Source organism: Brachyistius frenatus, unplaced genomic scaffold (genome assembly GCF_029030835.1).
Source record: "Brachyistius frenatus isolate BFR_SWC_R1_liver_20210118 unplaced genomic scaffold, ASM2903083v1 Contig_55, whole genome shotgun sequence".
In the NCBI taxonomy this organism is placed as follows: domain Eukaryota; kingdom Metazoa; phylum Chordata; class Actinopteri; family Embiotocidae; genus Brachyistius; species Brachyistius frenatus.
This window is the reverse complement of record NW_027210654.1, coordinates 1,535,332-1,557,931: the sequence shown is the minus strand read 5'-3', so window position 1 is coordinate 1,557,931 and position 22,600 is coordinate 1,535,332. Positions and strand designations below refer to the sequence as shown.

The following is a 22,600-nucleotide window of genomic DNA, read 5'->3' as shown; positions in this document are numbered from 1 at the left end:
ATTTTCAAAAGAGTTTCAAAAACTACATTTTGTGTGTGTGTGTGTGTGTGTGTGTGTGATTTGGAAATAAAAAGGATTTATAAAAGTGATTGATGTTTGAAATCTTAAAAAAAAAAAAAAAAAAACTTCTATAAAAGGTCCCAACCAGCATAAACTGAGACATCAAAATTGGTGGTAATAATTATTGATTTGCAGGAGAATGGACAGAATGTGTTACTCTTAATTCCATTAAAAAATATAAAATAAAAAAAAAAGCCTGAATGGCTTTGTGACGGACAGCTTTTAGTTGGTGTCGAAGTGGCATCTCACAAAACTGTCTGCATGCTCAAAAAAAAAAAAATTGAACATAGCACCGAGGCAGGTCTAAAAAAAAAAAAAATAAAAAATGAGCCAGTCCGAGAATGGTCTGGTCCAACACCCCCCCCCGGAAAAAGCCGACATCTGACGAAGGCACACGAACGCTGTGGTTCCCTAGCAACCAGCGTGTTTGCGATTAAAACTCGCCCCGTCTTTTCCGCCAGTGTGTTTGACCGGAGGCGAAATTTTAAGACGCAAATTTGTGAGTCGAAAATGTACAACGTCGATTTACCCTCGGACCGCGTCGCTAAAGCGAGCGTGCAGAAGCGTCGCGACGGGGAGGCTGAAAGACGAGGGAGGATCTTTAATGACAAACTGAGGACGATCGGGGTAAAGTGTTCGCGGCTCCGTCTGCGTCCACAGCAGATGATGATATATATATATTTTTTATATTATATAATTACGATATATTATGACGCCAAAGCCTTGAGGTACGTTTAATTGACCTTGGTGTGTTTTCAAAGGTCGACAAGGAAGCCCTCGACGCGCAGGTGAACGAGAAGAAGCAACAAGAAGATGCAGCAAAAAAGGAACAAAACGCGTATGGTGAGTCAATAAGTAATCAAATATGACGTCACGTTCAATTTCATTTAGCCGACGGAACGTGCATTTCAACCATGAGGGTACAATAATAATATAAATATTATTATTATTATTATTTTTTTATGTAGCGCTTTTCAGGATACTCAAAGACGATTTACAGGTTAAAAAAAAAAGGTCAAAAAACAACATAATACAAGTAAAAGTCACACAATAAAAGCAGCTAAGAGGAGTAAAAACGCTCCTAAACGTCACTTCCTGATGTTATCGCCTTAAAGTTAGAAAACAACAGCGGGAACTTGAATAACGTCCCATCTCCGAGTCCAATCACAAAAGGACGAGGTTTCTATTTTTTTTTTTTTTTAAAGTTTCGTTTACACGCACCGCATTATCGCACGTACCACATCTTCGTCAATGAAGTGCACGGTGATGGACGTGTGCCACGCAGATGCCGACACGCTCCGCAACAGCAAAGTGGCCGGCGTTCTTCAAAGCAGACAAGCGAAGGAGACGCGTGCGCTGGAAAAGGCCATCGACGCCTACAGGCACCGACACCAGCAGCCTCGCCCGAAGTACGGTCCGAACGACCCGGGCGGCTGCGGAAAAGCCGACGCGCAGATGATGCTCTCCGGTCGCCTGGCGGGCGAGGACGCGGCGAGCGAAGGCAGACTGCGGAGGCAGAGGGAGCAGCTCAGAGAGTGGCTCGTCCAGCAGCAGGCCGACCGGGCAGCAGAAAGGCATCAAGAAAAGCTGGAAGGTTGGTTCTGTCGTACGCCGCGCGGGACGTCGCGTTTCATTCAGCGGGACGCTTTTGTCCGAAGCGACTCGCAATGAGTGCGTTTCAGCCGCGAGGGTTCAAATTCAGAACAACAAGAAAGTACAATTTTCTTCGAGAAAGCCAAACTGCAAAGTGCCATCGGTAAGCGCCGTTTTAAGCGCTACTGAAGTGCTTCCTAGTCGAGGTAAAGTCGGCGGAGGTGTGTTTTTTTTTTAGTTTCCGCCGTCCTGATGTCGGTGGGGAGCTCGTTCCACCGTTTGGGAGCCGGGACAGCGAACAGCCGTGATTTTACAGCGTTTAGCTCGCGGCGAGGGAGAGACAAGCCGATTGGTAGATGCGGAGCGGGGGGGGGGGGGGCGGGATGGGGTGTGAGGTTTGATCATGTCCTGGATGCAGACACATGCTCAGTCTTTGACTTTTAGAGCAGCGCTACGACCAATGCAGAGCAGAAATGAACGACAAAATGGAGCAACTTCAGAGCCTTCAGGTGGAGCGGAGAAAGGCAGCTGACATCGCCACGAAGGACTACAATCTGGCCAAGGTAGGTCGTTCTAGTGGCACTCGGACCGTCACGTGACGGTGGTCGATCGGATTTTGACAGCATGAATTTATAGCTTCCGATAACGAATCCCTAAAACAACAAAGTTGGTTTTAAGCTCGGAGACAAGCCCCGGGATACCCATTATTAAACTGCGTGTGCATCGAATGACATCAACAAGAATACACTGAGGAGGTCTACCGTGTCGACCCGTCTTAACGCACGCTTTTATGTCCGGTGGCGTTCAATTGATTGAACTTAAAACTCAGGAAAAAGTCAAAGAAATTTCGATTTACTTGTGCCTGAGCTCAGCCGTAAGGTGCATCGACACTTTCTGTCGCCCTTGTGTTGTTGTTGTTTTTTTTTCCTGACGTCCGCGTGGGCAAAGATTGAAGAGAAGCGGGAACGTGATGACGAGGTCAACCGCCTGCGAGGACAGCCGACGGGTGAAGATGCTGACCTGGACACGGTGGGACTCCCCGGCCTGTGTCCCAGCAAGAACAGGAGAGCCCCTCCCGAGAGCCTGCAGCAGATTATTCAGTTCCGGAAACACCAAATAGAAGAGAAAGAGGTGAAACGAATCACATTTAGACCGCAGCCCACGTAACGCCGTTCGTCCGCTGACGTCCGTTATCTGTGCACGCGCAGAGGATTGAATTCGAGAAGAAGCAGGAAGAGGAGCTCTGCAATCGTGTCCGCTCGGACATGGTTCGTGCCGCTGTGCTGAGAGAGAGGCAGCAGGCGAGACTGAACAAGCAGATGAGGAGACAACTGGACAGCAGCAACGTCCAGCTGGCCGAAACACACAAACAGTCAGTAACGTTAAAAAAAAAAAAAAAAAAAAAAAAGAAAGAAAAAGTTTTTACTCAATTCTACCCGCCGTATATCATCTCACTCTTGTTTTTAAACTCGTGTCTTTTCAAAGGAAACCAGACCAAAGAGGATGTTTTGATGAGAGCTTCTTCTCCCAATTCAACACCTGCAGCAGATGACGGATGCACTGATGACAACTCGCATTCGCGCTACATGAACAACAACGCCGAATAAACTGAACCACGCAGTAAATCCAGTTGTTTTTATTTGGTCAGAATCCGTTTTCACAGTTCACGACATTTCAATATGTCTGTATGATACGGACAGTTGTTCATAGGATCGTGACTATTGCTTCAAAAAAATAGCCAAAGGCAGACGTGATGTGATTTTTAATTTTTTTTTTTTTTTTTTAATTTTTCATAGCTTGCAGAGAAGTTTTCTTTATTATTACAGTTGAACATTTTAAAGTTACAATCGTGTAAAAATCCTATAAAACTCTATTCTTGAAGAATAGTTTCTCAAAGCTCACGCGATGCAACACTCATCTTTTAAAAAAAAAAAAAAAGCTCTTCCACTCTTACGAAGCACAAACACACCACAAAGAGATGTAAAACAGCATTTAGCACCAGGACCATTTAACAAAGCTGTGTGGAACTATTACTGCCCCCCCCCCCCTTCCCCCAAACAAAGACCAACCTGAGTCATAAAGTGCAAACACTTACAATATTCCTCATTAAACGGGACATAATAAGCCTTTGATGCTTTTTAGAATTGAAGTTCGCATAGTGGTCGTCATGTCATGGGACGCAACTATTTCAAGACGTTGACAGTGTGGTACACGTGTGACCCCGACACCAACACCGACGTCCTATATTTGTGCTTCCCGCAAACCTGCTCGGCAGCTGTGCAGCACCGCTTTTATTTTTATTTTTTCGCACTTCCACTTGCGAGACTTTCCTTCCTCAAAACGAAGCGCGAGTGGGATGACCGTATTTGAAAATTGCCCTACAAAAAGGCATTTTCAGCTACAAACTTGTCCCATTTTCTCTGCCACAGAGCCAACGCTTTCTCCTGTTGCTTTGGAGTCAAAGAACTATACCTGAAAGACAGACGGGGAAGTGTCAGGGCAGCGTGCTGAAAGGAAAACATGAGCCAAAAGCACGCGGTCGGACACAACTCGACTGTTCTTCATCAGCTGAACCTCACCTGATGGAGTTTATGGCCAGCTGTTTCAGGGAGCCTAAACGGGATCTGACGCCTCCGAGACCCACAAAAGCTTCATAGAAGTCCTCAGACAGGCCGGAGGCACCGAACATGGCCGGGTCGTCGGAGCTGATGACCACCGGGTGACCTTCTGACATCAGTGCAGCTGCCGGATGGTTCCGCATGTCTTTTACCAACTTCAACACCTGAATGAGGACGCGCGGAAGAATACGGGTGTTTTGCGAGATACGAGATCAGCTGGGGTTTCACAGGATTTGAAGTCATGAAACGCACACCGGTAGCTGGAAGGCGTGCATATTTCCGAAGTGCAGACGGCTTAACGAGGTGACGGTGTACCTGGTTGGAGATGGGGCACACTTCCACGGCCACCCGTCTCTTCCTGGAGAGGTCTTTGGCCACCGGGTGGCGAAGGAGGGCAAATCCATGGCCGATGCGCGATGTGTTAAAGAGGAGAGAATCCAACAAGTTCTGATCCACCTCTGTGCCCTCGAGATCTACGTGCAGGAGAGACAAACAAAACCTTTTTTTTTTTTTTTTTTTTTTTTTTTTAAATCGCCTTGAGATGCTTTTAAAACAGCGAGTGTGATGGTTCTTAAATTTGCTCCTTGTGGATTTTTTTTCTACCTTTGGTAAACATTCAAATGTGTTTAGTTTGAAAAGATTGAGACTGCAGAATACGATAAAAACGTGCTGTCAATTCTCTGAGAGATGTAATGCTTCTCCAAGATATTTTTTGGCACTTTTGACAATTAAAAAACAGTTATTATTAGTTATGTGGCAACTTAGATTAAAAACAAAATCATACCATTTCATACTTAAAATGTATACTGAAACCCCCCCCCCCAAAAAAAAAAAACCCCTATTGTTGCACTGATGAGCTCACCTGTTTCTCCAGCATGGAAAAAGAAAGGAAGTGTGATCCCTCTCTGTGCAGGCAGCGACAAGGCGTCTCTGAAATCCCACAGGGGTCGGCCTCGATCCTCACGACCCACCTGCACATGCAAGAAAGACACTTTTCTCAACAAATGTAGAAGCCGTGATATTATATCAGCCAGCAATCCGAAAACGTTTTTTTTTTTTTACTATCTCTGTACTGCAAGTGAAATTAGTAATAAAAACGGTTCCATTGGTGCCACCTAGCACTCTTCGTAGAATGACTGCTGTTGCTTCTCACCAGGTCAAAACCAGCCATGATATCTGGGAAGTCTCTCTGCAGCTCCATGGCCTCCTCCACAACTCTGCTCATCACGGATGTATTCACTCCCCTGAAACACACAGCAACATTATGCGGTCAATAATTATATCGACATCTCCTCCCTGTCCGCCAGTGAGCCAACAAGCAAGTGCGGAATTCAGAATAAATAGTGAAATCTATTTCACCTGTTGACGGTGTAGATGATTCTCGCTCCAAAGAAGTCCGGGTGGTTTTCTGTGAACTGCCTGGTGACGTCCCGGTAGGTCTTCAGAGTCCAGGCCGTGTCATGGGTGCTGCCGTCCAGCTCGTATATCTGAAGGCGACGCGTAAATAAATGAACGCACGAAGTGACACGTCCGACGCGGGAGGGACAACATAGACCTGTAAAGGATGCGATACCTCCGGGAGCAGAGCCCGCAGCTCCAGATACACGACGTTGTCCGTGTAGAACTGGCGGAGGCCTTGGTAGTAATAGTCTCTGAACACGGGAGCGTAAGTGACCAGACCCCACGCTGCCCGGAAGGCCTCTTCAAACCGGTCCCACACCACATCCTGACTGGGGTACGCTGCCTCCGGATCCCGATCAGTGAAGAGCGTCAGGTTGGCCGTGATGCTGTTTGTGATCAAAAAGAAACACGTGTGATTTGATTGTGTATACAAACTGTGCCGGGGTAAACCTGGCTTGAAATTAAACTGCCATTCTGGCAAACAAAGATGTTCTAGATGGAGATTAATACAACAATAAAGTCCGTTTGGAGTCATTTATTTAGGGGACCGTTTCCCCCTGAAGAGACTTCCTGTCCGTCCTGCGGGTTCCAATTAACCGAGAGTGGCAGCAGAGTGTAACGATACACTTAATTTAAAGCTAGTCAGTGTTCTGGCAATATAATACAGATCTGTAATGATACCGAGGAGTTGACGAGAGCAAATTACTTCACACTTCAGAGGGGAGAAAAACACGCTCCGGTAGCATGAACTATTTCTTTATTTTGTGTGGAGATAATGATAATTCAGAGTCGAAGCCTTTGGCACAAATGCCGGTGGTACATTTCAGAATACAATAAATGAACCTGTACTGCGGACATGTAGACTAAACTCAATAATTACGAATTGATGTGATTACATGGAATATATCGCGGCATTTGTGCGGCTCGTTTTCTTTCCTGCGCCATTATTTTAATAAAAAATAAAAATAAAAAATAAAAATCTTGGCACTGGACCAAAGAGCGCGTCACCTGTCGTCCAGATCGGTGGTGTTGCCCATCTCGGCCCTGAGGTTTTCCAGCAGGCTCCATTGAGAGCAGCGCGGCAGCGGTTTGGGCCACCGGCACGAAAAGATGAATCTGATGGACTGGCTGTCAGTGAAGCACACGTAGCAGTGAGGGCGGTACGTCACGTCCTTCACCAGCCACTCCACGTCCACCATGGAGAAGTCATGGACATGGAGAGCTCCACCTGAAACGGGGAACCGTGGAGTTATACGCAAACAAAAGCTGGGGGATGCTTCGTGCAACTCCGGTTCTGTATTAGTTAAAACATTTGGAAATATTCCCTGAATTCATTTTTTTTTTTCCCCCCCGGGTATCTTGAAATTCACCGAAAAACAAGACATTTAAAACTGCACTTTTAAGCTTCGGGAAACACCGGTCGACATGTTCGACCATTTTCTGACATTTAAAAAAAAAAAGAAAAAAAAGACGAAACAGCGAATTGATTAATTCCAGAAAATAATCGACAGATGGATCGAAAATGAAAACGATGGCTATTTGCGGCCCGGTACTGTCAGAACTGCACGTCGTCGATCAAGTCAGCGGGGGGCCGTGTACCTTTGGGCATCTTCTGCAGCAGACTGAAGATGGGACTGGCCCTGATGAGGTGTCTGGCCTTGAAGAAGTGCATGGCGGGAGGGAAGTCCGCTCTCAGGATCTCCCGCTGCTTCATTTTCAGCAGCCGAGTGTCCAGACGGCGCTCGGCGTCGGTCAGCGCCACCCGCCCGCCCGTCTGCATGGAGGACTCCAGCTGGATGAGGGCCTCCCTCAGCCTGGGGTCCGGGACGGACAGGCCGCCGGTCAAGCAGCACAGCAGGAGGCACGCCGCAGCCGCGTGGGGGCGCTGTAGCCGGGCTGCCATCGTCGGGAGGAGGAGGTGCGGATGTTTTTATATTAACAGTCTTGTTTGATCTTGAGAAAGAAAAGAAAAAAAAAAAAAAGCATTAACGGGTTAATCTCACTGTAAAGTCAGCTGCTTGTTTGAAGAACTGAAAACAGTTGCTCTGCAGGAACTGCGGTTAAAAAAGAAAAAAAAAAAATATATATATATATATCAACCTCCACCATCAGCGGGAAAGATAAAGAGAGAAGCAGGTGTTTGTTCCCAAGCAGCTGTTTCCACTTATTAATAATAATAATAATAATAATAACATAGAAACATATTCAAACGTGGGCTGTATTTCGTGCACAAAACTAGAAGGAAAATATAACTGATAACAAACAGCAGATTCTCGTGTTAATTTTTTTTTAATTTTTTTTTTTTAAATAAAATAAAATAAATAAATAAAACACAAGAAAACGGACTCGGCGTCAGCTGATTTCGTGAGATTATGGACGTTATAACGGCAGGTTGGTGATTAGCTTAGCAACTGCCTCGACAGCTGGCGAGGTTTACTTTTGTAAACGCTCCAGTTGACAACCACCAAAATAAATAAAAATAAATCTTCACTCCGGCGGTGTCCGCTAGAAACGCGTGTATTATTTTACTAAACAATTCTTTTATTGCGGCGACTGCGACGAAAATAGACAAGCTGGCGAGTACACTTTACTTACATTGGGGAGTACAGCAGCATCAGGCGTCAGTCCGGGGTTTGAGTCCCTGTGTTCGGCCTCGCAGGCGATTAGTCCCTTTGAAGGGGTGAAGTTAAGTCCCGCCTCCTTCGCGATGATTGGCTCAAATCTGACGCAGCGAATCATTTGATTGGTGGAGGGGTGGCGGCGTAACCGTTAGCCGGCGAGACAAAAAGTAGGGAACAGATTTCACCAGGGTTCGTTGTTTTGGATTTGCTGGGGGGGGGGAACACAGTGCTTTACAATTTTCCATTCATCATGTATAAAATACTGGTATATAATTTTCCCCTCCAAAAAAAATGCAACTCAAGCAATTGAATTGAATCAAGTAACCGTCACGTTACAGTTATCAAGTGACCAATAATAACACAAAACTATTTTTGGTTTACAAACTGAAATATAACCACCTTATTTACTTATTTACTGCTATTTTATTGCTTTTCTATTATTCTATTATTATCTTATTGCTTCCTGTATGCTGCTGTAGTGAAAAAAAAATTCCCCTCGGGGATTAATAAAGTAACTACCTAACCTACCTATGGTACTTTTCACATTGATTTTAAGTCTGTTTTCAGACTTTCCTATCAGGCGTTCTTTTTAAGCAGCAAGAGTATATTTCTTATTTATAAATAAGGTTATTGTTACACTTAAATATCTACAAACTTACATTTAAAATGTACAATTGTATGATTTCTGCTCATAATTGGCCTAGGGAAAATCCCTCTTTAGTCTGCCAATGAAGAGGGGTTCCCTGTTTGTTAGGGCTGCTTTTCAATTCCCAAAGAGTATACGGGAACGAAAAAAAATCCAGGGGTGACAGAGCAATTTTGAAAACGTTTGGATGCAGCGTGCAAAAATATATTACAAACAAGTTGTCGTTGTTTGCTTGTTTGTTTTCCCGTGTGACACAGTCTCTGTTTAACCGATAATAATTAAGCATGTTTCTGTTGAACACGAACACAAATATTTAACATGAAAGATAAAATGCAGCAAAACCCATACGATTCAAAACAAAGACAAGTACAACAGAATACAGTGTTTTTAATTTTTTTTTAATTTTCCAAATAAAACATTCATATAATGGAGGGAAGGAGAAATGAAAAAACTGGGTACACAATACTTGACAAAAATTCAACTGTGTACAGTACATCTGTCAACAAACAAATAAACATGTCAGAGAGAGGAAGACGAGTGCAGGACTTTTTTTCCCCACTCTCCCCACGTTTCCACTGCTTTTAGACGGTTACAGACAAAGAGGACGCAACAAAAATTGAAATAATGACGTGCTTTTTTTTTTTTTTTTTTTTTTTTACCATGAAGTAGTTTGCTGTGATGTTGTGTCTTGTTTTCCCCCATTTTAGAACACCTAGTTGTACAACAACCTGCTTAATTAGGCTCAATTAAAAGAACCTTAATTACAGCCCTCATCTGCATTTTTTTTTTTTTTAACTGCCAAATTCGTCCTCATTACGGCTGAACAAAAGAATATATTACTTGTTAGCTTACAAGGAACCCCTTGGAAGAAAGCCTGAGGAGGAGACGCGCTGCCTTCTCTTCGCCTGACGTCACATCACGGCACTTACTCGTGCAGACGCGAGCAGGGTCAGATGAAGCAGCATTTGATCTGTTGGAGGGTGTTCGTCAAGAGGATAAGCACTAATTGAAAGTGACGGTGTGAAACGCTCCAACAGATGAATGCATTGTCTTGCGTTGGCCCTCTTGTTTTGTCTGTTTACATTTCATTACTTTTGGCCTCAGTTTCTTTATGGATGACAGATGCATACCTCATTGCTATGGCACGGCACGACTTTGTTTTTATTTGCATTCATTCACAGACATGTCAAAACAAAACTACTGTTTCAGTGAGGGGGGGAAAAAAAATAAATAAAAAAAAAAAAAATCCAGTGAGCTGCTGTTATAATAATGATTAGTTGTCAAGCAAGTGTATATTTTTCCTAAAGATATGACAATGGACCAAACAAATGGTTGTTTGAGAAAAGTTATTTATTTCTAAGAAGTGTACAGTATAGAAAATATTCCATTCCATTTCCAAAATAATCTATGTCAGTCAGATAAGAACTTGTAAACGTCACTTAAAAATCAAAAGGTACAGGTCTTTCTTTTCAATGCCACCGTGCTAGTGAGGTAAAAGACAACTGCTTAAAAACATCCAAAACAACATCAAGAGAAAAAGAAACAGACACATTTATATTAAAACAAGTCCAAAAATTTACAAAAATTCTTAAAAGAGCAAATAAATATGATTCACATTTAATCACGCCTAAAATGTTTTTCACTAGTGCAGAGAGATGACAGCAGAGTAAAAGTGAGAGCTGAATGCACACTTCCAGTCGTCTGGTGCCGATTCTACACACCAGAAACGCACACATACACACACACATCTGTACACCACGAGACAATATCACAACCTCACAGACAGCACTGTCCTTTATACATTAGACAGCGCAAATGAACACACTACCTCCTTAGTGGCCCTATTAGGCTCACAAAATATTCAAAGAATTCCCTATTTTTTTTTTTTACAAAACAGCAATAACAAGTCTTTGTGTGACACATTCACAAAACTGTGTCACAGCTTCTACCTGTTTCCTATTCCAGCTTCCTTTCTCAAATAGCTTTACAATGCCTTAAGTACCGAAAACTAAGCACATTGTAATGCCGCCAAACTGTATGCGGCCCCTTTGCCGACCCTGACCTGGACGACTGCCCACTTGTCTTTCAACACCTGGTAGGCAGCATGGCATGCAAACTGTACAACAGAGTTCCATTTCAGAAATATGACATAATAGCGTCCGTCATACTTCAATGATATTAAAAGTCTTAGAACAAAAGTAGGGTCTCGTGAAATAAACACTGCACCATAGCCGGGCACAGCAATGAGAGTTTTTCCTTAGATGGTGAAAGTATTGTAAGGCCATTTAACTATTACTTCTGTGAGTAAAAAAAAAAAAAAAAAATCCTAAAAGTGGCGCTTAAATCATCAGCTGGTCATAAAATGTTGACCCACAGGAGTGTGGCAGAGCAAGAGAGGAAGTGGAGGGACTTTGTAGATGCCACAGACTGGCTAGATGAGGTAGATTCAATTTTTATTTGTATTTTCTTTTTCTTTTTTTTGCCGTAGCTCAACTGCACAGACGAAAGACAAGAAAATTCCACAGGTCGCACCAGTTGTTATAAATTACACTGGTTGTTAAAATGTTGGAGAGAGCCAAAATTAATTGTGATGGCAAATGGTATGAAATCTAATTCATAGGAATGTATGAATTTAGATCCAACAAACAATCAAATTTGATGGGGAGAAAAAAAAATTATATATATATATATATATATATACATATATATAAACATATATATGTGTTTATATATATATATAAACAGGTTGGCAGTGTGTTAGTCCAATTATTGTAAAGGACCATAAAAAGTCTGCTTTTTCATGAGGTGGACTGATCTGACACAGCTGCAGTCCCGTTTTCCTTTTGCTGGTCCTCCTTCAAAAAAAAATTCACAACAATACCCGTATATAGAAACTGTACACCCTGAGGATACACTTAGTATTGACGTGGGGAAGAGAAAGCACTCAAAGAAGCAACCACGCAAACAGCAGGGTCGAGAGGGAACAAAGAACTAAAGCTACAAACTCGTAGGTGGGATGCAACAAATGTCGCACAAAAAAAAAAAAAAAAAAAAAAGAAATAAAGAAAAAAAAAAAGGGATTTTGTGTGTTTGTCACTGTCGGAGAATTTTAGATTATCCTCGTCTGAGGTAAGTCTCTGCGGTGAAGGGTTTGTAATTAATATATAAACTTCTTTTTATACATATACGTGTTAACAGGCGTCGACTAAAATAAGACTATCCAAGGCCACTCAAATCCAGGATGTCCAGACTAACAAAATCCATAGTGCATAACAGAGAATCGGGTACAGTCAGACACAAAGAGCACCATCCTTGTCAGTCCCTCTCTGCTAGTCAAAGACATTCATATAAATGAAGGCAGCTTTTAACGATGCATATTACTGTGTGCCGACTCCAGAGTTGTGGTGGAGGTGGACAGTAACCGGGCTGCTGGACGGCTTCATGCTTCAGACAGATTATCAGTGTTGGTTTCTAGTCCTTTCACACGCAACTTACTCTGCTGCATTTATCGTCTCCACATTCACTCGTACATTCACAAAGGAAACCAAGGCAAGTACAAGGGGCCTGTGAGTTCACCGGGTCAGGGTTCTCATAGTACCGCCCTTTCTACACCTGAGTTTAAAGATATGGTCGGAATAGGAAATAGTAGTAAAAAACAAACGGTCCTTCTCCTCTTCGTCACAGTCCCGTCAGTAGCTTCCAGCAGTCCGTGGACGGGACGGGCAGGCTGCGTTCACGGGAGGCCGTCAATCCGTCCGTATTTCCGATTGCGTGTGGAGAAGACGGCCGTCCACCAGCGTTCTTGAAGGCAACGTCTCCTGTGTTGGGCGGGGTTGACCTAGTGGTTAAAAAGCGTGCCCTTCTGCCGGAGGATGGGAACCGCTGTGCTGTTCAGCAGAGCTTTCCGGTAACTGGCTACGATGAGCACGGCGAGTGAGAAGAGAATTGTTCTCCAGGGCTCAATAACAGTTCACATTATAGTTTTCCTCGTAAAACCAGCTGCCTGGTGGGATCTTCAAGTCCACTGGTGGGCAAAACTTTAGTATAGTGTAAGAATGTCAGTAAGAGACGCATGTGGAGCAAAGAGCCCCCCTCTTTAGCAATCCAGTCAGTATGTTGTTTGTCTCACTGCTTTTTCCAGATTCTTGTTGACGATGACGCGTCTGAAAGGAGAAGAAAAACAAGAGTAAATGTTTACGTATACAAGCGTAAACTCAATATATTTATATATATATATATATAGGAGGGATGATAAACTAGGAAACCGCTAAAGGCTGTGAGGCAAAGTTTTAACACAGCGTAATATGATATGCCAAAGGGTGCTTTTACTCACTCTGATCATATGGTGTGTGTCACAATCCCTGTTTACTGCCAGGGCCGCCTGGAGCAGCCATCATCTGTTGTCTGTAAACAAGCAGGAACAAATGTTGTTAACACTGAGGGTCGGTTTGACGCTGCGTGGCTAATAGGAAACTGAGGGGTCTGATTCAACAAGGAAGGCCAGTGTAATCATTTGACTCTACAAAAAAAAAAAAAAAAAAAAAAAACTGCCTTGTCAATTGTTGTATCTCGTTAATTAATTGACCAACAAAAAGTAATGGAGAAACACACGGTAACATCCTGTAATTGTATATTTTGATATTCAACCTGGTAAAACTGTAAAAAGAAGCAAGTCGTAACATTTAAGAAGCTTCAAACACACGTGGGGCGCTTTTAACCACTGAATCTTTTTACCCTGGGCGCAAGAAGCATTCTGGTGCCAGGCCTCTCTGTTGAATCATCATCCCCTGGAAGTGCCCTACTGGTCGGGGGTGTCTGTACATGGCCATGCGTGTCTGGCCCGGGGAGTATGGCAGCTGCTGGGGCCGCTGCAGAGCTTCCATCAGGTGTGGGTGAGGTCTTTGGGCAGTGTAGAGTCCTGGATCTGCGTACGGCTGGCCGGGGTAGGGCGCTCCGTTTCCGACCGCGCGGCCCTGAGACATCATGTGCGGCGGAGGGACGCCTCCTTGCTGCATCCCCGGGTGCAAGGCTCGAGGGTCATACATGAAGCCCGCCGCCATGTGTGCAGCAGAGGCAGGTGGATGTTGCTGTTGAGGTGGCTGGGCGCTGCGACGCCGTGTGGCAGCGTTATGGCTGTCGAGGTCCAGGATTTCTTTCGGGCTGTCGGGTTGCTCCGAGCTCTCGTTATGAGCCTGCTTTGATGGACTGCCGCCGCCGCCGCCGCCTCTGCCCGCCTGCTCCCTGCTTTCACACTTCCCCACCTCCGTGCCTCCAGGGTGTGGTCCGACTTCAGGCACGGGGCCGGGGGACACCAAACTAGTTCCACTGGAGCCTTCGGAACCCAGCGGCGACACGCTGCTCTCCTTTGACTGACCGTTGGGTCTGGCACTGGCTCCGGGTAGGTAGGCATTGGGTGGCATCGGCTGGCGAGGCTGATAGTGAGTCCGATGCCACTCCTCTGGAGGGAAACCGCCTCTACTACTGGCTTGGATGTGGACCTGAGCTTGGGGATGGGCCTGGGGGTAGTAGGTCTGCTGCTGGTACTGAGGAGGTGGATACATATTGCCATGAGCCTGAAGGTGCTGTTGGCCTGGCATGTGGTAGGAATAGGCAGCCCCGCCCTGCTGGTGGTAGGTGGGGAGGGGAGCAGGACTGTGGAGAGCGGTCATGGCCTGGTTGTGATATGCGTGGTGAGGAGGAATGGGCCTGCCCATGTTTGTCTGGTTGTAGTGTGGATGTTGAGGGTTTCCCATGCCATACGGACCCAGGGCTCCATTCACCTGGCCTTGGGAGTGAGTAGGCATGGCAGGATTGTGACCATGTGGTGGAAGTCTTTGAGCCTGCATACCCAGATTGCTACCTGCCAGCTGGGTTTGTTGATGATTGGGGCTAAAAGCCTGGTGTTTAAAAATAGGATTTGGCGGGCCAGATGTCATCATGGTGTGCTGTGGCGAAATGGCAGCGCCTTCTGTGTCCGGCCTGCTAGTAGGCTCGCTGGGCCTTTGATCTCCGTGGTCCGCAGGGCTGGGCTGGGAGGGTAACAGTGGGGTTGGATGACTGGGTGGTAAAGAGGTGAGAGGTGCTGGTTGAGGGCGTCCAGGCTGGGCTCCTTGAGTGACACTCTGTGGCATCCCACGCATGGGGCTGTTTTGTGTCGGGCATTGTGGCGAGTTGCTTTGGGGGACCTGATGAGAGGGCAGCAGGGAGTTGTGTTGCTGTGCGTCCTGGGTCTCTGGCTGTGGAGAGCTCTGAGGAGGGGTACTACTTCGCTGAGGTTGCTCTTGTTTTGGGACGTACTGCTGGTATTCACTTTGCTGACGCGTATCCTGCTTGTGTCTTGTGTTGTTCTCTGACATTTGCTGAGCGGAACTCTGAGGTGCAGCAAAGCGCATTGGTGTCATGTTCTGCGGATGGAGTGCAGGGCTCCGAGCGTTCTGCTGTGGACTGTTTGGTGTGTGCCGAGACGGGTTATTTGGAGCGGGATCAGTGGAGCCGGTGTTACTTGTGTTGATATGGAATGAAACAGCAGCGGCACCATTGCCATGAGAGGGAGAGTGGCTTGCAGATTGTCCCTGGCTAGCTACCATCTGCTTGTGACTCTCGGTTGAACCCTGCAGGAGTTCTGTTTCAGAGGGATTCTCCTGTGATCTTCCCGGGTTGGGGGCCGGGAGGCTCTGCATTCTCTCTGCTGGCCCACTGTAATGTCTTGTGGGGCTCAGGATGGACGGGTGCTCTTGGTTAATTAAAAAATTGTTTTTGTGAGATGAGGCTTCATCAGAAATGTTGTTGGGAGCCAGTTTATTCTCTGATGTTGTTCCTGTTAACATACAGAAGAATGGAAGAGAAGTTAGCATGAAAGAATATTGGAAAAGAGGTCCCGGAGCATTACAACTGAGATTTACAATTTTTTTTTTTTTTTTTTAAAAAAGCACCCATGTCTTGTTTGCTTCCTTTACAATGACATACAAACACATTTGCAAGCTTACTGGTGAAACATAACTGATGACGTCATCTCTTTTGTACTCTCAAAGAAATCAGCAAGAAATTGAACTGAACTGATGAATATTCAATTCCCCCCTCACTGTGACAAATAATTAAAATCAAACTGTACAAAGCACTTGACAGATCAGATAGAAAAGGCGAGGATGGGGGCTGGGCTGCGTAATAAATTGAGACATTACAGTCTAGAAAGAACACTTGTGTAGAAAAAGGTTAGACTGCATTTGGGTTCCATCATGCAAGAGAATAGTGCGAGAGAAGGTCAGTTCTACCTTTAGGGTGCACTTCTGTCTGTTGGGAGGGCTGGCTGTCTGGCCCTTTGTCTCTGGCAGGACGCAGCAGCTGAACCTCAGGGGCAGGGGGAGGCTGTTGAGAGGGGTGAGCTGGGATGCTGCCAATTCCTGATGGGGGCCCAGGCTGCTGAAAGTTGCCTATGTGCTGATGAGGGGCACCAGCAGGGGGTCCAGAAGAGGCTGACAGCTGCTGCAGGGCCAGCATCTCCGGGCTTTCCAGCATTGAAGCCAACCGTGTCCTGCTAGAGGAATCTGGGTGGGGCGCAGGGGGACGAGTGGACATGGTGTCCAGGGAGCTGCCCGCTGCAGACATCTGATACTGAGCATTGGAAGGATGGTGGGGGTATCCAGCAGCTTCTGGCCATGGCTTATGCCCCACTGGAGGGGGGATTCCACCGTAATTAAAGTTGCGCTGGTTCACCATGTTGGGATCCTGCATGCGCATGCCATTGGGCCTCTCCTGGCCCTGGTGATTCATACCAGTCCACATGGTGGGTAGACCCATACCAGGAGCCCTCAAGCCTGGGTAGTTGTGCTGAGGTGATCCGTCCGGTCCTGAGAATCTGTTGCCCATAGGATGCATGGTGTGGCCCTCTGGACGGTGGTGGGACGGGTACATGCTGGCTTCAGGCGGAGGTCCAGCCTGAAGGGCCACGGGACGTGGGCCCAGGGAAGGGCCGTGGGTCGGACCCATGTAGGGGTGTTGCTGTGGAGGCTGCTGCTGGTTCGGATCTGGGCCCATTGGATATCTGGGGCCCATGTGATGTCCCTCAACCATGTGATGCTATGAAAAACCAGAAAAAGGTCAGGTTCGGGGCTTTGATCAGTATGTCCATCTGTTTTACCAGTATTAAGACACAAAGCTCACTTGATTATGATGGCCAGAGTGCAATCAAATACACATACACATACATACACACACTGGGGAGGTTCTTTGGTAAAACTGTAAATTAAACATCGTTGAAATTAATATACCTGCATGTTAAAGTTGTGCGGCAAGTGGTTTAAGTTAGGATCTCCATGTCTGGGGATGTGAACTGGGTAGGCAAAGCGGGGATCCATGGCCATTCTTTGTGCATACATATGTGGACCATGAGGACCATGAGGACCGTGAAGACCGTGAGGACCGTGAGGACCAGACGGACGACAGAGCTGGTGAGATAAAAGAGATAATTCATTACTGTTTTTCTCCTCCACATAAAACAAGGAGTAAAGTGTCGTTGATGTGATGGATAAGTGATAAATCAGAGCTACACGTAATCCTGTGGCTACCTGTTGCCCTGGGTGGTACATGCCCCTGATGTCTCCCTCATGGAGGTGTTGCTGGCCTGGAGGCAGCCTGTGGGGGTGAGGGGGGCCATTAGCCCAGTGAGGGGGAAGTCGTGTCAGCTTGCTGTCCTCTTCCTCTGATGGTGTGCTGCCTTTGCCCCCCTGGGAGCCTCGCTTACGTTGGACTTGCTCAGTGGCCCTGATCAAGCTTTCAGGACCCAGATGCTTACTGCCACGGTTGCGCTTTTTGTCCTTGCGCTCCTTGTCTTCTCTGGTGATGTGGAACTCCTCGTCTGTGTCGCCATCCTCTGACGGAAAGTGTTTTAATATGGCCCGGCTAAAACACCGCTCCAGAGACTCCGCCATTATGGTGTACTCTGGGGACAGACGGGCATCAACATCAGCTGTGCTCGTACGATAAAATCACATTTTCTGCACCAAATAAAACAGTCGCACACGTAAATGACATGCCTGTGGCACATCCACTCTTGTTCACTCAAATAATAGCGTTTCATCGGCATGCACAGTCACTCCCCTTTTACACACTGACAACACACACTCCCACAAATGGTCAGTCGCTCCCTTATGCTCAAAGACTGCAGGCCGACGTGCCTCCCATACACCCAGAGAACACAAAACTGCTCCTCTGTTCTCAGCCCAGTGCTAGTCAACTGACCAGGTCAGAGGGCGTAGGCTGACCCCTGCATCTCCAACCCCTTCTTTCTCCTCCTCCTGCTCCACCCTGGGCCTCCTTACCACTCTCCTCCCCCTTATCCCTGGGGAGAGTATTCAGTTGGATGGATGGCTCCAGACAGGGGGCTTAGGGGCTGGAATGTTTCTCTGGCTCTGCAGGGCTCGGATCCCCCTGAGCACTGGAGCACAACTCAATCACTCCCCATTAATCACTGTCAAGGCTGCCCTGGCCCCGGCCCCAACGCAGCACTTCGTCCGGCCCCCTTTCTTTTGCAGCTTCTCCCACTCTCACCCCCTGGCTCTCACTTCAGAAATGCACACATGTACTTCTTTCTCACAACATACATGAATGAAATGAGACTAAACTGGCAACGGCGGATTTTCAGGGTGGAGCAGGTCTTGTGTTTGTAAAACGGTTGACGTACCACTGTCTTCTCCGTTGTACTCGACGCAGTTTTCAAACATGAGCTTCACGTCGGCAACAAACTCCTCGTTAGCAACATACTCCCCATCATTGAGCTTCCTCTCAATGGTGGACAGGTCCATGGGCGTCTGAGTGGAAGAAAAATTGAATCGAGACGATAAAAACCCTCAAGCAATACAATAATTGTGATTGAATGCATTGTGAACCACACGCATACAAACACAAATCCAATGTCACAAGACATACCTGGATGACCTCATGGTAATTGGGGGCATAGGAGTCATCGACAGGCTCTAAGAAAGGCCAAGCATCTTTATGGGCTTTCAGGACCTCAAGCACTTAAGAACAGAGATTAAATCAGATCAGACATCACAAAAGGCTTGCAGAATGAGATTAAGCAACAGGCTTCAGTAAACAGTCTGTAAACATACCTTTGTATAGAGCAGTGTAGTCGTCGTCAATTTCATAGCTGAAATGTAAAACATAGGGAATGTTACTAATAAGCAAACTTGAATCATTCAAGTAGAAAGCAGATCTGACGCTAAATGTGAACAGTCTCTTACAAATTTTTGTTCTTGCGTGTTCTGTGGACGGGAGAAGAAGGCTCCAGATTTAGGAGTTCAGGTGGCAGGTCTTTTCCTTGAGACAGCAACCACGCCTTTTCCTCTCGCATCTTCCGCCTCTTTGCGCGCTCTGCGAGATAAAGGACGAACACGATGGGTCAATTAGAAGCACAAACGATAAGAAAACACCAGTCTCACGAGGCTGCGGACAGACAATGTTTTAATGGCTTTTTCAGGCCATGGAGTTACAGTTTAAGTTGCACTTGCTGCCTGCTGAGGCTGTCAGGAGAGTCAATAGAAAACAAAAACAGCAGAGGCTCAGATAAGTAGAGAGAACGATTCATCGAACATCTTTTCTTAGGCTCAGTTGATCAAAAGAGCAGAACAGAGCGGAGAGAGTGCGTAAGTATCACTGCTTTATCTTTCAACATGAAAGGCAGAGAGGCCTGCCAGTCCCCCTGCTGTGTGGATTAAAGATGTTTGAGGGAGGATTCCACATATGCAATCCACACAGAGTGTAGGCCAGGTCCTGCTGTTCATCTATAATACATTAATGAGGCTCCTCCACTGAAGCACAATCAGCAGTTCATTAACCCTTGACAGATGACATCAGAGGGAGGGAGAAAAAGAGAAGTGATCCTGTGATTAAAGGCCTTGAACATTCCCTCTCACAGTCTCTGTGTACCATACATAAATCACAAGGCTTCCAGTGCTGCTATGCTACTGCAAGAGCCGTCAAGAGCCGAAACCACAGCAATGAAGATGTGAAAGGCTGTGAGTGGGGTGCCCTTCACAATCCATTCTGCTCCGATAAAGCCTCTTACCTGCTGCTGACAGGTCACTGATGAAAGAATGTGAAATGACTGCTGCTCCTCAATATTTGACTTACAGCACCAAGCTCCATTTATATTTTGTAATCTTTCTACATATACCGCCCGGTTCATAAGAATATGAGCCTGCTGAAGGAACAAGTGGTCCAGGATTATTATGTAGAGTTTTTTTTTTTTTTTAAAGCACAAACAGAAGCTGAACAGCTTTCCATTTGTGCTCCGTCCTTTTAAGTAACCATCCAGCTTACCCTCCACCGCTTTGATCTTCTCCATCTTCTCTCTCTGTCGTTCTTCCTGCAGAAGCCTTTCCTCTTCCCGTCGCTGCTCAGCCAGCAGGACCTGCCTGTCCAGCTCTTCATCTTTCTTCTTCTCCTCCTCCTCGGTTAGGGCCTTGGGATTGTCCTGGATGCGCACACGCGCACACACACACACACAAGATTGTTAGTTTACTCTGCACTCATTTTGGGACAGCTTGCAATGTGAAGGCTATCCAACAAAATGTGCTCAGACAGACAAGCACACCTCTTCCTCTTGTTTGATGTGATTTTCAGAGAATCGTTGTGATATGCGAACTGGGGTTGGATCCAGTAACTTCTGTTTCTGCTCCCGCTCCTGAAGAAAAATAAAAAGAGAGACAGAAATAATGTTTGGCTCTGCTCCTTACGCCTGTTCTGTGATATTCTAAGATATCCATGGAACCGTGATCCAGATGCAAACAAAAGGGGAGCTGCAAACTGAAAGCTATAAATGTTGTTTTTTTTCTGGTGAGAGCTTGCATCTGTAAACATAAGACATAAATAACTCTTTAATTTTCAGTTCCCATCATCTTCAATCAATCTATCTGGATAGCCCTTAAATTTATATGGTAAACAAATTGTTTCTTTGAGCCCTCAAAGCAGATGGACAACCAGCACACACACTGACAGGCCCTGGGGTGTTGTGAAGGAGCAGAGGAGGTATTGAGAGGTCACTGATTCTGCTCTCCCCTCCCCCAAAGTCTCCCTCTCCCCTCTGCTGCCTACAGTCTCCCACCTCTCCCTCTGGGTGACAGTCAAGGAAATAAATCAAAAAAACAAATGGCACTCTCTGAGCCCCGATGACTCCATTAAACATTAGTAATGATTCGCTTGAGGTAGTGTAAAGGTATACAGTGCCAATTTAACAATAACAAATCCACTTTTGAGCATGGAATTTAAAATAAAAAATATATATATATATTCAGCAATACATCTGAATACACATGAATGACATCTGTGATCCAGTTATAGCAAAGAGTAAAGGAGTAAAACACCAGCCAACAGAAAGCTAGAAGCAGATCCGGTCTCTGGGTGATCTGGGAAGCATGACTGAAGATCTGCCAGCCTGGCACAGCTAACAGCACTGAGAGGTGACACAGTCAGGCTTCTGGACACCATAAAACAACGGGCAAGGCCTAAAAATGCATTAGCACCCATATAAAGCCTGTATTTATGTGAGGAGGCAAAAGAAAAGCTGAATGAGAGGCCGAGAGAGGAAAGAGAGAGGTTGAGAGAAGAAAACTAATGTTCACCATCTGATCTACAGTATAGTGCCCTCCACAACTCTACGGCCCCACTCAATCTCTGCCTCGTCTTAGTGGGAAACAATGACATGTCTCCAGGCTCCACAGTTCCTCCCTACATCACCACCAGCGCTAAAAACACCCCCTACCCTCCAGCACACACAAGATAGAGTGCCTCCGGTGTCACCACTTAGAGAGGTCGACAGAATCCTGCAGCACAGCAGAGCTGTCACTCAAGAGGCTCCATCCTGCCTCAAGGTGAGCTCCCACCGGCTGTCAGTGCCCCATGAAATGGCTGGTGACAGCGGCTTGAGCCACATGGAGGGACATTTTAGAGAATATACACAGAATTTAGCACACTTGAATGAGCACATCTACATATAGAGAGATATTTCTATAAAATATGACCACACATTATGCACTAACACATAACGTATGGAGAGAAAGAGTGACTTTAAGCAAAACCAGAAAATTGAAGACATCAGTTACCACTTTACGAAGGGAGTTTGTGTAAACTGGAGGATTATTAAAGATCTAAAGTATTACAACATCTTGGTTGGACACTAAAAAAAGATTACTATTTTTGATGCAGCCCAGATGATTTATTTCTAGTTTCCTACAATAATTCTGGTCTTAAACAGCAAACCAAGGGCATAATCCATACAGTACTGCAGTGGTGATGTAATGAATATAATTAATAAGCAGTGTATTCCAATGTGAGCTCCTGCTGTGTGACATCTGCAGGATTTATTTGCACATAAGAGAAACATTAAGGGAATGTGCTTCGCTTTAATTGAGTCTGTTCTTTGAGCAAATTCAAATTAATCAGAGCTTCTCCCACACTGTGATCATGTTTGATAGGGAGCATAAGAAGTGAAGAGAGTCATTACGTAGATTTGTCTCTTGAAGTCTAAAGTGCTGTAGTGGAATGTCAAGCATTCACAAGTGGAAGCTGATTACCTCAACGTCGCTACGATACCTCTGTGCAGATCCCCTACAAAAAACCTTCACTGATGTTATGAACAGACAGATGCTACATATAGAGAGACA

General features: G+C 45.7%; 3 protein-coding genes across 5 annotated transcripts in view; 1 reads left to right on the top strand and 2 right to left on the bottom strand.

The window, feature by feature from the left end:
• Nucleotides 1-7,604, bottom strand: part of ada2a (adenosine deaminase 2a) — a 28,641-nt gene extending 21,037 nt beyond the window's left edge. Inside the window, exons 1-9 of one of the 2 annotated variants that reach the window (XM_069705332.1) lie at nucleotides 7,272-7,604; nucleotides 6,681-6,900; nucleotides 5,845-6,058; nucleotides 5,631-5,758; nucleotides 5,425-5,515; nucleotides 5,134-5,242; nucleotides 4,587-4,744; nucleotides 4,233-4,435; nucleotides 3,399-4,125 (exon numbers count right to left, since the gene is read on the bottom strand). In XM_069705332.1, the coding sequence (XP_069561433.1) occupies nucleotides 4,032-4,125; nucleotides 4,233-4,435; nucleotides 4,587-4,744; nucleotides 5,134-5,242; nucleotides 5,425-5,515; nucleotides 5,631-5,758; nucleotides 5,845-6,058; nucleotides 6,681-6,900; nucleotides 7,272-7,575 (1,521 nt within the window). In that variant the 5' untranslated portion in view covers nucleotides 7,576-7,604 and the 3' untranslated portion in view covers nucleotides 3,399-4,031. Of the gene's footprint in view, nucleotides 1-3,398; nucleotides 4,126-4,232; nucleotides 4,436-4,586; nucleotides 4,745-5,133; nucleotides 5,243-5,424; nucleotides 5,516-5,630; nucleotides 5,759-5,844; nucleotides 6,059-6,680; nucleotides 6,901-7,271 lie in introns of those variants that run through there. The other variant, XM_069705333.1, reaches the window with a different exon arrangement.
• On the top strand, nucleotides 476-3,346 carry ribc2 (RIB43A domain with coiled-coils 2). 2 transcript variants are annotated; one of them, XM_069705335.1, is made up of 7 exons: nucleotides 476-687; nucleotides 822-903; nucleotides 1,346-1,654; nucleotides 2,098-2,216; nucleotides 2,602-2,784; nucleotides 2,862-3,025; nucleotides 3,139-3,346. In XM_069705335.1, exons 1-7 carry the CDS (start codon nucleotides 571-573, stop codon nucleotides 3,203-3,205), a joined length of 1,041 nt encoding a protein of 346 aa, XP_069561436.1. In that variant the 5' UTR covers nucleotides 476-570; the 3' UTR covers nucleotides 3,206-3,346. The 2 variants fall into 2 exon arrangements, with proteins under 2 accessions (XP_069561436.1, XP_069561437.1); XM_069705336.1 differs by having other exon boundaries at nucleotides 600-687; nucleotides 1,318-1,654.
• Nucleotides 7,605-11,692: 4,088 nt separating the features above from the next.
• The window catches only part of cecr2 (CECR2 histone acetyl-lysine reader), a 33,605-nt gene continuing 22,697 nt past the window's right edge, over nucleotides 11,693-22,600 (bottom strand). Inside the window, exons 8-19 of the mRNA XM_069705331.1 lie at nucleotides 20,533-20,622; nucleotides 20,259-20,412; nucleotides 19,181-19,310; nucleotides 19,049-19,086; nucleotides 18,864-18,955; nucleotides 18,619-18,745; nucleotides 17,504-17,877; nucleotides 17,207-17,383; nucleotides 16,211-17,015; nucleotides 13,674-15,756; nucleotides 13,273-13,343; nucleotides 11,693-13,102 (exon numbers count right to left, since the gene is read on the bottom strand). Of these exons, the coding sequence (XP_069561432.1) occupies nucleotides 13,292-13,343; nucleotides 13,674-15,756; nucleotides 16,211-17,015; nucleotides 17,207-17,383; nucleotides 17,504-17,877; nucleotides 18,619-18,745; nucleotides 18,864-18,955; nucleotides 19,049-19,086; nucleotides 19,181-19,310; nucleotides 20,259-20,412; nucleotides 20,533-20,622 (4,122 nt within the window). The 3' untranslated portion in view covers nucleotides 11,693-13,102; nucleotides 13,273-13,291. The remainder of the gene's footprint in view (nucleotides 13,103-13,272; nucleotides 13,344-13,673; nucleotides 15,757-16,210; nucleotides 17,016-17,206; nucleotides 17,384-17,503; nucleotides 17,878-18,618; nucleotides 18,746-18,863; nucleotides 18,956-19,048; nucleotides 19,087-19,180; nucleotides 19,311-20,258; nucleotides 20,413-20,532; nucleotides 20,623-22,600) is intronic.

Coding starts and splice junctions, on each gene's coding strand:
- ribc2 (XM_069705335.1), top strand. CDS start 571: ATGTACAACGTCGATTTACCCTCGGACCGCGTCGCTAAAGCGAGCGTG. Junction 688..821: donor ACAAACTGAGGACGATCGGG/GTAAAGTGTTCG, acceptor GTGTTTTCAAAG/GTCGACAAGGAAGCCCTCGA. Junction 2,785..2,861: donor ACCAAATAGAAGAGAAAGAG/GTGAAACGAATC, acceptor GTGCACGCGCAG/AGGATTGAATTCGAGAAGAA.